This window comes from Diorhabda sublineata, chromosome 2 (assembly GCF_026230105.1).
Source record: "Diorhabda sublineata isolate icDioSubl1.1 chromosome 2, icDioSubl1.1, whole genome shotgun sequence".
Lineage (NCBI taxonomy): Eukaryota > Metazoa > Arthropoda > Insecta > Coleoptera > Chrysomelidae > Diorhabda > Diorhabda sublineata.
In genome coordinates, this window is record NC_079475.1 from 1,901,989 (window position 1) to 1,919,943 (window position 17,955).

At 31.9% G+C, this 17,955-nt stretch overlaps 1 protein-coding gene and 1 pseudogene across 2 annotated transcripts; one reads left to right on the plus strand and one right to left on the minus strand.

Annotated features, from left to right (window-relative positions):
- The first annotated feature begins 4,753 nt into the window (after positions 1-4,753).
- Positions 4,754-13,477, plus strand: LOC130452657 (DNA-directed RNA polymerase III subunit RPC3). 2 transcript variants are annotated; one of them, XM_056792018.1, is made up of 4 exons: positions 4,754-5,122; positions 6,324-7,050; positions 8,634-9,151; positions 13,280-13,477. In XM_056792018.1, the coding sequence occupies exons 1-4, from the start codon at positions 4,976-4,978 to the stop codon at positions 13,415-13,417; spliced, it is 1,530 nt and encodes a 509-aa protein (XP_056647996.1). In that variant the 5' UTR covers positions 4,754-4,975; the 3' UTR covers positions 13,418-13,477. The 2 variants fall into 2 exon arrangements, with proteins under 2 accessions (XP_056647996.1, XP_056647998.1); XM_056792020.1 differs by having other exon boundaries at positions 4,755-4,902.
- Positions 13,478-14,983: 1,506 nt separating this feature from the next.
- Positions 14,984-17,860, minus strand: LOC130453117 (coiled-coil domain-containing protein 124-like; annotated as a pseudogene).
- Between the last annotated feature and the right edge of the window lie 95 nt (positions 17,861-17,955).

Sequence of the window (17,955 nt, forward strand, 5' to 3'; positions counted from 1 at the left end):
TTCAGTGAAAATATTAGTCCATCTAAAAGATTGCCTACTACTGCTGTACCATTCTGTTACAAAAATGATGAAGGTTCAGAAAGTGAATCGGATAGGGAAAATTTGGATGAACAAATAATCCAATAGAATGGTTCCTCACATCCACAAACATATTCAAATAGTGATTTTATTGCCCCGATTCATTCCAGAAACATTGACATGACAGTTAGTTCTATCAGTAACCATGAAGATGAAGAGTGGTTGAAAGAATTACAGAACCTTCCATCTTGTTCTATGGGAATTGGAGGTAGGAAGCAGTCATTGCAAGAAGAAAATGAACGGTTGAGGAAGGAACTAACCAATGCTAGGAAAAAAGTCAATAACCTGAATACTCATTGAGAGCTACAAAAAAAGGGTTATGAAAACGTAACTTTCTGCGAATGTTTTGTATGGAGAAGGAACTCTCACGAATTTTACAAATTTTCTTGTGAATATGCAATTACGACATAAGATAAAATCCCCTTGGCTACTATCTGAAAAGAAAACTGCCCTGTCATTATTTTATAAAGGACCTAAGAAACACAGATTTTTACGACAAAAAGGGTTTATTTTGCTAGCAATATCAACAGTGAAATCACAGGTTGCCAATTTCCGTTGCAAACCTGGATTCAATAAAAAAATTTTTATGCACCTTACTTTAAAGGCGGACACGATGCTGCCTTACGAGAAGAAATGTATTCTGATGTTCGACGAAATATCTATTAAGAGGAATCTTGAGTACAACATGAAAATAGATTTAATTGAGGGTTTCGAAGATCTGGGCGAGTTTGGAAGAAAGCCTTTCCCTGCCCGTGAAGCTCTAGTTCTCATGATCAGAGGAATTTATAGCAACTGGAAAATTCTTATTGCTTACTTTGTATCGAATGGTGGGGTGTCATATGCTTCTTTATGGTGTATAATTACTACTAGGCATAGTATGTGATTTATCAACTACCAATCAGAAACTCATAAAGCAATTGGGGGTTAACAAAAACCAACCATATTTTTTTCATAATGAGAAAAAATATTATGCTTTTTTTGATGCTCCCCATCTGTTGAAATGCGTTAGAAACAATTTTTTGAACAATAGTTTCATATTTAATGGGCAGTTCTTATGTTTTGCTGACATTCGAAAAGTTTATGATCTTGATAAAAGGAGCAAAACAGGAAAGGCCTTATTGAAACTGATTGATAAGCACATCAATCCGAATCCTTTCGAAAAAATGAAGGTTAAATTAGCTGCCCAATTGTTGAGTCACAGTGTTTATTCTGCCATAATGACATCTTTGGAAACTGGTGAACTTATTTCAAGTACAGTTAAAAACACGGCTAACTTTATTCTAACCATGAACAACTTATTTGATGCCCTGAATAGTACACGTTTACATTCAACAAAACCCTGTAATCGTGTTCTGAGCGATACAGATCCAGAAGTGCTAGCAGCTTTAAGCTCAAGATGTGATTTATTGGAAAATCTATACAAAGTTGGAAAAAAGGGAAATTTGACCAGACCTGATAACTTTGATGGTTTTCATTTCACCATTAACTCCGTTAAGCAATTTGCAAGTGATCAAAAAAATGAAAGTATCAATTATTTATTCACAGGCAGACTAATTCAAGATACACTTGAAAATCAATTTTCTGTTTATCGTCAAAGAGGAGTGTATAACAGAAACCCAACAGTGAAAGCATTTCGAGCTACGTTTAAAATAAATATTGTCGCCAATTTAATGAGGCCACCTAGGCGTGCTAATGCAGGCAGTCAACTGGATGATGATGATAATATACTGTTTTTACCAACAGATGACAATGAAGCACTCGCTTCATTAAATGTTGAAGAAGAATCATCATCAGAACAAACGGATTCATTCACCAATTCAGTTTCTTCCGAGGTACATTCAAATGATATTGCGACGTTAGAAAATTATTCTGTAGTATATTTTGGGGGTTATTTAATTAAAAAAATGCTTAGATCGCTTTAATTGCAAAGACTGTAATGTCAGTATAGAAGCTTCTGATGACATAAACAAGAGCTTCTTATATTCTATAAGAATTATTATTTAAATGATAAGTGTGCATTGAGAACATTATTGAAAAATTTCACCATGATAGTACTTAATAGCTTCGACAAAAATATAAGGAAAATTTCAGATAATAAAATAATATTAAATTTGAAAAAGAAAATTGTTAGAAAAATGGAAAAAATTCTTCCCGAGTGGTATGCAACAAATGCAATCTGTTGTAGTCATAGGCAATACATTTTCAATTTATTATTGCGAACTCAGATTTTCAAATATTCTAAAACTTTTTCAGTTCATTAAGTTCATTAAAAACTAGACAAACTAAAAAAATGATAAATAATTCAGCATAACTGAACAACCAATATATTTTGTATGTTTCTTATGGTATATTCTTTCTGTTTTTTTTTTGGTAAATCTATACACAATCTTTTTTATGTCAACGTTTCAGTAGCGTTGATTCAGCTACAGTTATGAAGAGAGTAATGTTTTATAAAATTATATTATATTATAATTAGAATTATAAGCAACACATAGATTTAGTAAGTTCCGAATATCGACGACGGCATTTCTTCAAGAAAGGATATATTGCACAACTGAAGAATTCTACAATGTCATTAATTGAATTATTAGAACGATATTGTATGTATTATGATACATTGAGTATATTTCATCTCGTTACGTTTAAAATATTAGTATAGTTAGAACTTTTTACAAGTTATTGTTTTTGATTTTATCAAATATATCAATACAGTATGAAAGCGGAACAAAATCAAAAATATTTTTCCCAGGAAGAAAGGAGAAAATGGATAAATCACATAAATCAAATGAAAGTTAAAAAAAAGACATACAAAATAGCCAGGACTTATTTTTTCGCCTCTTCAAAATATGAATGTTTCAAAAATACATTCATGACCGAGGTTCTGAAAACGCAAATTCATATTATTTCAGTCACCAAAGGAAAGTATATATATTTTATATACCTTTGTGCAAAGATCCTTCTTTCTATCCCAAATTTAAGTGATTAACAGATTAAAATTATTTGTTTGTTTGTTTCATTTGCTACTGGTACACGAACTCATTACAAAAATCTTTTTTTTATACATTGAAATTGGTGACAAATAATTAATACTGAGATTAAGTTTATTCTCGGTTCGAGATGAATACATGTTATAACATTATTAGAAACATGATATTTCAAAATACGCCCTTTCTATCTATTATAAAGATTCCTATCGAATAGGTAATTTGTACCACTTTCGTGACAAAAATAAAATCGGCAACAATGTACTGTCTACTATCCTATTTTCTATACCAGGGGTCTCCAAACTTTCTAGCCTTAGGGCCATACTGATTACTCCAGTAAGTTCCGAGGGCCAAAACCATATTATTATTGTTGCCGGTGGTAAAAAGTGAAATAGTCCACTGATGAAAAAAGAAGTCCGAAAAAGTACGCAACGTTTAAAAAAGGCTGCAAATCAGACTAAAGTCCGCAAAACGGCAACACTGCATATTATTAATTTTCCTGTCATTATCTGTAATTTCTAGATTAATCGTAAAGTACGAGCCATGAGGAGTAACGTGACACGACATCCGGTGGACACAAGCGGAAATAGGTAGTACCTTCTATCGCTAACAGATGGCGCTAATAGCACGTACAGAATAATCTTGTTGGTTCGAAAAAGTTCTGGTGTCTTCCACTCACTACTAGATGGCAGTAATTGGAATATATAAGAAGGCTAGTGGCGCAACCACAAGTCATTTCCTATGACACTGTTGTGTGAGTGCGTACCTCCTTAAAACGCGTTTGTGCGTATTTAAGTTTAAGACATCTTTGTAACAGTATTTTGATTTGAATTGTTGCTTTTGTGTGTGATTTAGTAGAATGGAAAAGAAGAAAAAAATTGATAGTAAATGCAGAAAATTCAAAGATCAGTGGAACATTCAGTATTTCGTAATTGAGTCCAGTAACAAGGCGCTATGTTTGATTTGCAATGAAAGCATAGCTGTTCTCAAAGAATATAACATTTAATGTCATTATGAAACAAAACATTTTCAAAATTACTCAAAATATACAGGAAGTTTGCGGACAGAAAAATTCGCTATGAAGCGCGGATTGAAATCGCAGCAATCTTCATTTACAAAACTCAAAACTGAACAAGAGGCTGCTACTCGTGCCAGCTTTCGTGTGGCTCTTGAAATTGCAAAACGTGGAAAACCATTCACCGATGGAGAAATGATCAAAGAATGCATAATTGCAGTAGCCGCAGAAATGTGCCCTGAAATGGTAAATTTATTTAAAACTGTCAGCAAACACTGTGATTCGAAGGATAGAAAACAGCGCTGAAAATATATCCTCTCAACTGTTCGACAAAAATGGACATGTTGAATGTATAAAATGTTGTTGGATTCATTTCAATAATTTGTTAGTTATTATATACTGAAGTTAAATTTTCTGCATATTATAGATGTCTTTATTCATTACAATTCTGGTTTCTTTATCCAACCTATCACAAAAACAATAACAATAAGCCTACAACAATGTTATGAGTTGTTAGCCCATGACCATATCAATGTAGATGTCATATTAATAATTATTCAACATAAAATTAGAATACTTCAGTAAACTAAATTTAATTTGATATAAAAAATATGTTGTCTAAAAGGAGTTTTCAAGTATGCTAGCTCTCCGCAGGCCGGACAACATCTGTCCGCGGGCCGTAGTTTGGAGACCCCTGCTTTATACAATGGTATTACATATAATATTAAGCATTACATATAATAATAAGTATTACATATACGGGTATAACCGAATTGACGCAACTGTTGATAAAATAAAAGTGAAGAAGATTTGAGGTTGGGAACGGTAATGATGTAAAAGTTTATTTGATTTGTTAATTTATTTATTTATAAATAATACATTTTAAATTTGAAAAATTATGTCTTCTCAGTTGGGTAAAGTTGTAAGCCTTATATTGCTTGAACGATTTGGAGTTGTTGTGGAAAAAGTAGGAACTTGTTTATTTCAATACGGCAGTGCTCCTTTATTGCATATAAAAAAAAGAACAGAATTGCCCCTTTCCAAGGTAAGAGTAATGAATAATAGTTCATCTGCAGAATTATCGAAGAATAAAATATAATAACCTATAGTCGTATTGCAAAGATTTTGATATATCAACTTATATAATCTATAGCTTTAAGAATGTCCCAAATAGATATCAAAACTAATTTTATTGCAAACATTAAAACTAATTTGAGACGAAGATAATGATAATGTTTTTCAAAATATCTGAACTGTAGTTCAAGTGCTTGTGAACTACTTTAGAAATGATATATACCTTTATCGAAAAAATATATACTTTTTGTGATTTTTGGTGTGTTAACTTCAGTAGTTAAAGTATGTATGCATGTATGGATATTGCGGTATCTTATACACTGTAGTTGCGCCAGATCATCTTGTTCTATTTCAAACACTCCCAGGTGTAGTGATCTGGAGTTCCGTAGTGTTTCACACTTCAAGAGAATGTGAATAGAAGTTTCATCCTCCGCGCAGCAAAATTTGCATGCTACATTATTTGCTAAGTCTAGCATCTTCGGGTGTTTGTTGAGGAGACAGTGCTCCTGTTAGTAGATTATTCTTACTTAGGTTGATACATTCAGTAGATCTTCTCTGGTTATAGTTTCCCAGAAGAGTTTTTGCTTGTCTCAGGCTTGTGATTTTTTTTGTTTTTAGTGACTATAATAATTGTTATTATTTTCTCTTAAAATGTTATACTATGAGATCATAATTTTGCAGCTACATGCAAAAACTCTAATTAAAATACAAAAACAGGTATTAAATACTTTGGTTTCATAAAAAAGACTTGATGAAGCAGTGGATAAGGTCCTTTTTTATCAATCTCTCAAAAATGATTAAAAAAAACTAATTTTGAAACAAAAGAGACCTAATATCAAGAAAGGTTTCTGCATCAGGGTTATGAACAAAAAAGGTTCACTGGTTAAACCGTTTTGAAATTCTCGATGTTTCGGCTCCCACTTTGGAGCCATTATCGAGAGAAAGGTGGTTATTCGTATGTTAGTGAGAAGTGATCCGATTGCGCGGTCTCAATCTGCTTACTCCTTGGAATTTCTCTGAGGAAATGAAAATCTCAAACAAAAAAATATAAAATGATTAAAATAGAAAATAAAAAAAATGCTTACTATCAAAAACAGTGTTGACATTAACGCACTCGGTGCTGGTCAGTTAGCTCAAGAAGCAAAGAAAAAACTAATAATTTTTTGTTCTAGGTGAAAGAGTCTTTGACTATTCTCATTAAATATCAGCTAGTAACTTTTGTACCAAACCAAAATGAAAATTTGGCAAATTATATCATCAAACCTGAAAAAGTATTACTTATGCTTCGTTATCCTAAATATATAAATCTTATAAAAAAGAAATTTGGAGATACTTCTGAAATGATAATTGAAGAATATCTACAAAGAAGTTATATCATAGCATCTGAAGCTCTACTTAAGGTAAATGAAAGGTTATCAAAAAATAATGAAAATACGGTTTCTTTTGCCCAATTAAAGAATGAATTTCTCACATTGATCAATGCAAAATATTTAATCAGGCTCCCACAAAATACACAAGAAGAAAAACCCGTGCCCGTAATCGTTTTGGATGACAAAGATGTGGATGTTCAACTACCTTTGATTGATGTTAATTTGTTCTTAAGAGCACAGTCTGGTGAACAGGTGGTTTTTCCAGATAAAGATATTTATTGGCAAATTAACTTTGATAGATTTCACCAAGATATGCGAGACAAAAGTATTTTTACTGCTTTTGCCAAAAAATTTGATGAAAATGCTGGGGAGTTTGTGAAAATACTTTTGCAACAGATGTATATTAGAACACAACCGTGGGCAGATATTTCCAATCCTGTACCTATATTGGAGATAAAGGATGTGGCTAGAAAACAGAAGAATTTGAATCAATTGAATGCATTTTTTGATCAATATGTTAGTGTAATAGGTAAGACACATTTTAGTAATATAAATAGAAAATAATTTCCAGTATAAAACAAAAAAAATGTTTTACTGCAATTATATTACTACCATTATTGTCAATCTACAGGGTGATTCAGATCATAAAGTGTATTGAAGTAAATGGTGGACATTTTGAGCATTTGCTTTGAAGTTTTTTATTTTTGTTTACAAATTTGTTATTGTTACATATTTAAGCAATAATAAAATTTTTTTATGAAAAAATTAAAATTTATTGAACTTTTTAGAAGTTAATAACTCGATAACTGATTCAGTTACACGAATCAAAGAAGAGTAACTTTTTTTGTAGAATTTAACGCTTTTTAATATTTTTTTAATATTATAGTTGTAAGTTTAGCCCAAAAAAAGTTTACTTTGATTTAATTAACACAAACAAGTGTAACTAGCGCCCTCTATTAGCAATGTTAAATTAGAGTGCAAATTATGATTCCTCATGCCAAAAAACGTAAAATTGCCAATTTTGAAAGAGAAATTGTAAAATCAAAAAATTATTGCAAAAACTTTGAACGCTCGGTATCTCGGAAACTAGCAATATTTGCATAAGGCATGTTTAGTAGAATCATCATATTTTGAGGTCTAGAATCTACAGTTCAGAGATTGGAAATTCTTAATGAATCACCCTGTATAGTATTGAAAAATATGAATTTCGTTATAAAATCATTTACTTTATTGGCTCTACAGTTCACAGAGGATCTTGGCCTTCTTTATCATGCAGCTCCACTTTGTCCATTCCCTGGTTTTCTTTTACCAACTATTAACTCTCATCATTCTCTTTAGGCATTAATCTACCTCCTCTTACCACATTTTTTTGGTACATATAATATCTCTTTTTCTTTCTACTCTTCCTCTATAGACCTTTGTTACTCTTTCTTTATTCATTTGCTCCAGATGTCCGAACCACTGTATTAATTTAGTTTTCCAAAAACTGTGTCAGACTTGTTAGACTAAGAGTAGTCACAAAACTATTCCACGAAAACAGGACCTTAGTGTCCCAGGAATAAGGGCGAGTCGTAGTTCACATTGGACCAGGTCCTACCTGTGTTGGCTGACCCCATGGATAGAACACTTGTGTCTGTTTTTTGCTGAAATTACAGGAGCTTTTCGAATTGTTTCATTGAATTTTTTCAAACACGAATGAGTACTTTTTAATGTTGCAAAGTGTTATCTTCAGGTGGAGTTGACCCCTTTTCATTAGATGAAAAGATCTTTAGTCAGAATCGAGCTCATTTTCCACCAATTTCTGCTAACTCAGTAGAAATAATCGTTATGACTAGCATAGAATAAGTTACAAAATCCAAAATTTATATTAACCATGCTGGTTTATTACTGGAGAGAGATAATAGTTAGTCTATCAAATGGGTGTCCTCTTAACCGAATTAAGCCTTGAATTCTATATAATTCCGACTTCTGATGAGAAATAATGAGATGTATTACAATAAAACTGATGTAGTTCTTTAAATATCCTGCAAATCAAAATTATTGTTTAATTGAAACATGACTGTGTTAATAAATGTTGCACTTTCTATATATTGAAATATCTTTTTATTTTAGAACAAGACAGTAGCAATTTAATAAGAAAATCAGGAGAAGCAAGTGGAGGTTCCTTTCAAATTTATCTAAAAGAAGTTTATACGGAATTTGCATGGGAAATAGTAGAACAATGTGTGATGGAAAAATTCGATTCAAAAGCTGCTAGAATATTTAGATTAGTTAAATTAAAACGGTGCATTGAACCAGACATGATTCAGCAGCTCGCCATGATACCAGCAAAAGAAGCTAAGAGATTAACTTATCAACTTTTAGAAGAAAATTTTCTGCAGATTCAAGAACTGCGTAAGCCGGCAGTTGGTGGTAGCGGACCAAATAAATCTTTTACACTTTTTCATATAAATTTAAATTTGGTAGTGAGAATGATTTTAGAATTATGTTATAAAACTCTATATAATGTTATGATAAGGAGAAATCACGAGAAGTTTACAAATAAGAGAATCATAGAAAAAAAACAAAGAGTGGATACCATAGCTTTAGGAATGAGGGCACAAGGAGCTGAAGAGGAACAATTGGCTGAGGTGAGATGCATTCAAAACAAGATATTTCTAGGATTTTCAAGGTGAAAGCATAGAAATCCCTGTGTCGAGGTACCTTTGGAGAAAGGGAATTAATTTTGGCCAATAGTTCTGAAATTTAGCATAATGTTAATCCAGAACAATCTGATTGAAAGACTCAATGCCCCATAACCCACCAAATGTAGAAGTTTTGACTAATTTTACCGAAACTCGACTAAATGATAGTTTGACCTCAATTAATTATCAGTATTTCTTCTAAATAAATTAATTTCTCGTGTATTAATATACGAGTAATTTGTTTACCGCAAGTACTACATGCTAAAGGAAGCTTGACATGGTGCAAGTAATTGCGTGCAATTTATTCCAAAGTGAAAATATTCTATGTTGCATGTCGTTTGACATTATGCAAGTCTTCTATCACTGCAGCATGGCTGTCCCTAACAAAAATTATATTAGTAAATCGAAGGGTTCAATGGAAAACGTGCCTAACCAAAAAACTTGTAAAATTTTACATTTTGTGCTTAACCCACTCATACTGGGTTACCATATGGTAGGCAATAGTTGCCTATTCGATATTTCCTTCATATAGGTAGCGACATCTATGAGAATTTTTGCATTGTACTCGGGTCAAGTTTATTTTTGTGACATAGTTGCCCAAGCCACCAAATATGGCGGAAAGTGACTCAGAATGTAGCAGGTGTGTAGGTGGAAGCCGTAGTAAACAAGGTAGGACAAGATATAAGATATTTACTTTTTCATTAAACCATTCATATTAGCCAAAAATGAGAAAAAAAAATTATATGTGGATTATGCATGTTTGCATTTAGTATTTATTGAGGGCATATTTGCCACTCGCATTATTTTGATACAAATGAGGAATAGGCTACAATTTTATTTGATTTTTAATACTGGACATACTGTATAGCTGTACTTTTGTTTTTCAGATGAAACTAGTGTATTGGTGCAGCCGAATGACTCTGGAATGGAAAACAGAACCTAACCTTCTAGAAAATGAAATCAAAGACCAGAACAACACAAAAAGATTGTAAGAAAATTAAAAAGAATGAGAGAAGAGGTATATATCACAGCAAAAGAACAAAAAGTGCAAGCAAAGACGTTGGAATCGGGGAAATATGTGGTTGCAGATTCACAATTTTTACACGTTATCGTGGGGCTTTAAAAATGCTTTATGGCAGGACAAGTTGAATTGATTTTCAAAAAAAGGAAATACACTAAAAATGAAAATTTTAGTAGAAATTGCACAAGAATTTCTAAACTGAATAACAATAGTGTCGAGGTAAAAGTTCGTAAAACTTATTTTAAAGATACATTACTGATCCGTGATGGTACTATTACTAACGCACTCAAAAGAATATTTGTAAATGGGGCTCACTTAGAGGATAAGAGAGGTAAACACGAACGGACTAATGAAAGATAGTGATAATAAAAGCAGAAAATATCTAAGACCGAAGCTTAATACTGGTAGCTATATGCACTGTATAAACAAAGGTGTGAAAACGACATGGTTGTTCTTTTATTTTCCTTTGTCTTTAGAGAAGTTTTTAAAACAAAATTCAATCTTCATTTTCACCGTCCACATGCCAAAGATGTGACAAATATAACGCAGAACTTCAGTCCACTAATAACGCAAGAACAGATGGACCGCATACATTTTGAAAGAGAGCTTCACCAGAGAAAAGCAGACACAGTGAAAAGGGACACAGAACAAGCCAAACATGATCCACTTGATTTATAAAAGACCTTAGCAACGCCGGTATTAAAAACGGGCGTCGCATATTATAAACGTCAGATGTGGAAGTACAACTTATGATAAAATTACAAATAAAGAATGTATGTACCGGGTGTCCCAATAAGAATGGCTCTCGATCATATCTCGGGAACCGTTTATAGTACAGCTTCGGGGAAAAAAATTTATAACAAAAGTGACCTCGAGAAAAACCTGGAAATTATTTACAGAGTTGTAGGTCCACCGCTAGAGGGCGTAATTAAATACCAAAAATTATAAAATGAATAATTTACAAATTTTACCTAATTAAGATACATTTAAACTATGATTATCGTACTTTTCAAGAAATTCCGGGTGACAGCATAAGTAATATTGATATAATAATTAGAACTAATATTAATAGAACAAGGAAAGACAATTCTGAGGAGTCAAAAAATGTTAAAATCCGTTAAGTCAAACCGGAGTAATTTATGTTTAAAGGAAAGTGCTTAAAATTTACACATTTCTTAAGATATCTCGTAATACGAACAAGATATCGACATGCGGTTTTCGCTATTCTGTTGCTAATTTGGTCTACTTTCATATTCGTTAATTAAAACTGCATGTTTCCATTTAACATTTTTCAAGGATGGCTAGATTTAAATAAATAAATAGCGCCCTCTAGCGTATACGTTACTTGTAAAATCAAATATCAAATCAAATATTCATTTTATAATTTTTGGTATTTAATTACGCCCTCTAGCGGTGGACCTACAACTCCGTAGATAATTTGTAGGTTTTTCTCGAGGTCACTTTTGTTATAATTTTTTTTCCCCGAAGCTGTACTATAAACAGTTCCCGAGATATGACCGAGAGCCATTCTTATTGGGACACCCGGTACATATGGGCCGAAAATGAAGTTTCATGAGGTACTCAAGAAATCGCGTCATGCCTATTTAAACATATGAAAAAAAATTTGCCACACGATACTTTTTATAGTAAAGAATTTTGGACAAAATCGCAATATTAAGATGGTACTAATGTTAATAGATTTCCTACAAAAGTCCAAAAATTTGAAAGTTTTGTTCGTGGTCACAGCTATAATTCATGCGAAAAGGCAAAAAAATATCATGGCAACATTTTCGTTCCTGATGATTGGCTAGACATGAGTAAAGATTCGAAAAAGAAAAGTCCGCGTTTTGGTGTATGTCGAATGAAAAGAGAAGATTTCTTCAGTAATAAGAACCTCGAAAGCTTTATAACAAACAGTAAATCTTTTACAGATGGTGCTGGATACGAATGGAAAAAGATAAACCGCTTCTAATACAAATAGTACAAAATTATAATGTCGAAGCCAATTTTTCAGAACTAGACCTGTGGCATAAAAAGACCTTAATATTTTATACCCTAATTGAAAGGAATTTACTGCTGAAAAGGTAGAAAATTTATTATTTTTGACTCTGTTTACCGCCAGTTCACCACGCCTTTTATCAAAATTTGAAGGGAAATCCGAATGCATTAGATCTGATTCAGATAATGTTCCAAATGACCTTGACGAACAAAATTGTTTCTGTTCCCTTTTATTATTGATTCAATTGTTAGAATTGTAGTTTAATTTCATATTTTGTAGGGCCAAACGTGCCAACCATTTTTTTTTTGTAAAACCACTTGAGAATAAAACTATTTGTTTCTGACATTATCGTCTGTTATTCTTACATGATTTAAAACATTAAAACCAAAAAATTTTTCACTTTTTATTATTGCGCCTTTTCCACTGAACCCTTCAATTAAACAAATTCCTAACGTAAAGTTTTTTCGGCTTCGTAAAGCACTAGAAATAAGAATGCGGTCATTCCTAGGTATTGTAGGTCCTGTCTCGTTCTGAACCAGGCCTTCAAGTGACCAAACCCTTCTCTTCGTACCGCTGCTACACTCGTTGTATATTCGAGACACTTACACCAACAGAATTCACGCATCATCAATGACAATACTAAATAAACTATTTGAAATAGGCAGAATAGGAATTTATGTGGCGAGTTATTTTTTTTAAAACGATTATCATAACAAGATTTTTTTATTTATTAAAGCAATCATATAGGAAACTATGGTATAACCCATATATGTAACACTTGTAATATGGACAATGGAAGCTGTTCCGACTAAGGAAGACAGAATGATAACGATTTCTCTATCCTCCGAGGTGCCAGCTCGGTTCTGCGCATTCTCAAGCATGCGCAGTATAAAGTGTCTCGAACGAGAGAGAAAATGAATATATTCGGCACCGTAACGTAGGGACATTTTTTCCCAAAATAACTGTCCATATAGGAGTATTACATATATGGTATAACCAAATCAATAAAAATTTGTAAAATCACCCTAATTTTATGCTTGCGATTAATTTTCAGATTGAGGAAATGATAACTCCCCCAGAAAAAGAAATATTGGAAAAAATTGAAAAAGGAATGAAGAAATTAAATACGGTAGAATTAGAAATTGATGACAGTATATTTTTGTTAAAATTGTTTTTAATGTATAGTGTCTAGTACTTTTGTTATTTTTTTATATAAGTAATAAATCATATATATTTGTTACTTTATACTAAATTTTAGATTTATCAATTTAAGAATTCACTTTCCAAGTAGGACCGATTCTAGTTTGTCGACCGTTCGTTTTCAAAGATCTGTTGTGTCTATGTTTAAGAACAAAAAAATTGAACAGCTATTTATATGCTTAGGCCGCAAAATACATTTTTAACGTACCGAAAGAACAATTATCGCAGAGGCCGCTTGGGGCCGAGGCAAGATAATCTTGAGGTCGTTCATGTGTTGTTTAGATCTGCAAAAGGCGTTTGACCGAATACAACTGGAGGATGTGGTACACCTTCATGTAAACAATGATATTCGACAAGGATATCCTCGTGTCGTTATGGACAAAGTAATAAAAGCACTCGTTAACCTAAAATGGTATAAAACGGGGAACAAAGACGTCAAGATCCTATGTTATACCGATGATGCTGTTCTGATTGCAGAAAACGAAGATGACTTACTGAGACTACTATTCAAATTCAATGCAACAACAAAAACGAAATGCACGACCACCTCAAAAACACCTATCAGATGCAAACTGGTTGTAGATGAGGAAATTTAAATATCTAGGCATAGAAATATCGGGATACAATCGATACAATCTTCTGAAACAAATACTATATCGGAATCGAGACACAGCGGAAACCAGACCAGAAACATCGAACACAAAGAGAATATTAGAATCCACCGAAATGAAAATAATACGCAGGATCGTTGGAACAACACTTTTTGACAGGGAGAGAAGCGAGGACATTAGAAGAACATGTAAGATTGACAACGTAAACGATTGGATATTGGAAAGAAAAAGAGAATGGAAAGATCACATAGATCGAATGAATGACGCTGGAATGGTCAAAATAGCTAGAGACAAGTCGCCGTTAGGGCACCGAAGCGTTGGAAGACTCCACAAGAGATGGAGCAACAAACTCTCTAGTAAGAAGACCAGGAACTTCCTACAGCTCTTGTCGTTTGGTTGCTTAGTTTTGAGATAATAAAAAGGTAGTTTTTGTTCTTATACTTTCCAATAAACGTTTTTGAATTATTTTTATTCAATCAAATAGTTAATGAATAATATATCTCAATTATTATTTTCCGGTTAAAACAGATTTTTATTTTGCTACTCATGTTGTAGATGATACATTTAAAGAATGAGGTAAATTGTGAAAATCAAATTATATTTTGATAAAGACCAAAATAGGTCGAAACGTTAATTTTTATTTGATGTTTTAAACTGATTTTCTATCACAGACCTAAACTCAAGACGATTAATCACGAAAAACTTGTGAAAGTGAAAAGATAATTATTGCCAAAAAAAACTTCCACTCTTAGACAAGGAAAGACTAATGAATATGTAAGAGATATTTGATTGGCGCAGTTAGTAGGATAGGGCAAACTTGAACGCGCTATTACTGGATATTGAAAAGCTCTATTTAATAAAAAAATTATATTATTGAATAAAAAATGTACATTATGATTCATTTTAGAAATTTGCTGTAATAAATTTGCATTAGCTCGAAATTTCAACTACTTTTCTAACTTAGGATTTTCTGGAGAAGTTTTCCATTCTTTCAAAAGTATGTCTTTTAGTTGTGACAATTTCAAAGTTGGGTTTGACATTTTCAATTATTTCAAGCGCCGTTCTTCAAAGATTTTATACGCTGCTATCATACGCTTTTCAAGATGTCTGTCTACTTGATTTTTACCGCTTAAAACTGAAATAGCTTCATCTATAGTTCTCTTTATTTCTTCATTTATTTTTATTCCAGCCATAGTTTCCTCCAAAAGTATCTGTATCTATATTGTAATAAAATGTGAAAATAAGTATATAAAAAATAAGTTTTTTGGAACCATATATGCTAAATACCATCAAAATATGACCAAAATGAATATTTCCTCAAAATAATAGAGATAGGGGCATTTAGTTGTACCTGTTAAGTTCTTATAACTTATTATTATTATTATCAACTAGGAGTATATTTGACATGTAAGTCTTTTCTTGGTTTTTTCAAATGAACCACCCCGTAGTATATATACAGTATCAAAATTTCCACCAACATACTTATATTTTTATCAAACACAAAATGGCGCTCAAATCCTAGTGCCACAAACCGTATAAACTTTGTGGTTTCGCGAAATACCTGCAATTAGACCATAGATGCTTGTAAGAAATTTCTCATATGCCCAAATGCAGGTTGGAAACTTGCTTAAGTTCAACCCATACCAAAAAAAGGAAAAAAGGTGGATCCCAATAACCATCGTCATACTTTTTGAGTTACAGAATTTGCGAATGTCTGAATTCTTTTGAAACAAACCTCGTATACGTTCTGTAGTGTTTTTTGAAGCCTCTTTTCAGACTTTGAATTGCGTTTTTTTGTTAATTATGCATCCGTTTGCAAATTAGTACACTTTAAACCAATAGACTGCAGAAGAAGAAGAAACATATACAGGGTGTCCCACTACGAGTTAAAACTAACTGTATATGGCAAAATACTTATAGTAAAATAATGAAAATTTATACGTTTAAGTTTTCGGACACGATCTTTTTAATTAAAATATTTTTATAAATGGCAGACTCCCGATTCTACCGGAAGTCGACAGCAATTTTGTTATTTTAAATAGAACACCCTGTATATTAATACATTTTTGAAATCTACATGAAATTTTAGTATACTTTGGTTTGGAAACTTTTGTCGAAAAATGCATACTTTTTGAGTTATTAACTTTTTTGTAAAAAATTTCACCGTTCCAGACCCTTATAAAGATATAAAATGGCTTCTGTACGGTTGCTTTTAGCAGTGTTAGACTTATTTGAATTTACGTTGAAAAGTTTTTCATTTTATAAAGGATGTGTATAAAAAGTGTTCAAAGTTTAACTTCATAAATATCAAATTTCTTTATTTTTAAATAGAACCACCCGGTTTTTTCTGTTTTAATGCATTCAGAAGTAAAAAAATAAGACAAATTCATGTATACTTGCCTATACCTAAACCTTACCGTTATCCAGATATTATGTTTTCTGTAAATTTTTAGAGATGCAGGTGTGGTCTAAATTTTATTTTGAACCGTTGATACAAGCACTTAGAAATGGATAACGGTGAGGTTAGGTATAGGAAATTATACATGAATTACCTTATTTTTACCCCCTGTATGCACTAAAATAAAAAAACTGGGTGATCATATTTGAAAAAATAAAGAAATTTGATATTTATGAAGTTAAACTTTGAACACTTTTTAGGTTAGGTTAGATACACATCCTTTATAAAATGAAAAACTTTTCAACATAAATTCAAATAAGTCTAACACTGCTAAAAGCAACCGTACAGAAGCCATTTTATATCTTTATAAGGGTCTGGAACGGTGAAATTTTTTACAAAAAAGTTAATAACTCAAAAAGTATGCATTTTTCGACAAAAGTTTCCAAACCAAAGTATACTAAAATTTCATGTAGATTTCAAAAATGTATTAATATACAGGGTGTTCTATTTAAAATAACAAAATTGCTGTCGACTTCCGGTAGAATCGGGAGTCTGCCATTTATAAAAATATTTTAATTAAAAAGATCGTGTCCGAAAACTTAAACGTATAAATTTTCATTATTTTACTATAAGTATTTTGCCATATACAGTTAGTTTTAACTCGTAGTGGGACACCCTGTATAGTCTATTTTCCGTGATAGAAACTATTGATACTATTCCAGCTCTTGCAATTCACCTCTGTACTAAACTATATTATGTACGTGAAAAAACATTAATCAACAAGAGTAATTTTACAAAAACCATTATTATTGATGTAATACGGTAATTTGACAAAAATCAGTTACTCCAAAATAAATGTATCGAACATCGTACATTTTGGAGTAGATGCTAATATAGTTGATGCACTGATACGTCGAGTACATTAAAAAAATAACAATCGCGATGGCGGTAAAACATTTTTTCATTTTTTAATGTTTTACGTATACAGAGCTTATGTTATATTTATTTAAATAAAAATTTTTTATTCCGCTATGACGGAACTTTCAGTGTTACCGGCTCCCCGCCTATAATGCACATACTCAACAGTAGAAGAAAAAATGTACTTAAACATTAAAAAATCCACTATGGAACTAATAAATACAAGAAAAAGAAGAATTGTGGAAAAATAATTGAAAACTAAAAACCTTCTTAGCCAAATAATTTTTTTTCTTATCTTCTTGCTCTTCAATTTTATTCCAGATTTCAGTTCTAATGGGTTTGTTAGTCTGCTGTTTTGTTTTTTCAACTTCTTTGGACTCTTCATTTTTTTTTCTTTGGTTTCTTCCATTTTCGTAATTTCCATTGCGTTCTTTTCCTTGTTTCGTTGTTTTACATTATTAGTATCTTTCCAGAGCTCATCTTCAACGATTTCATTATTTTCTTTTTGCGGTCCATCTTTTATTTGTTTATTTTTTTCAAAAGAGGCAGTGGCTTTTGTACCAGCTAATTTTTTGGCATTTTTTTGACAATATTGTCAATCAA

Excerpts from the sequence above, each read along its gene's own strand:
- LOC130452657 (XM_056792018.1), top strand. The coding sequence starts at position 4,976 with ATGTCTTCTCAGTTGGGTAAAGTTGTAAGCCTTATATTGCTTGAACGA. Across the intron at positions 5,123-6,323 it reads CAGAATTGCCCCTTTCCAAG|GTGAAAGAGTCTTTGACTAT; the intron begins GTAAGAGTAATG and ends TTTTTGTTCTAG. Across the intron at positions 7,051-8,633 it reads TCAATATGTTAGTGTAATAG|AACAAGACAGTAGCAATTTA; the intron begins GTAAGACACATT and ends TTTTTATTTTAG.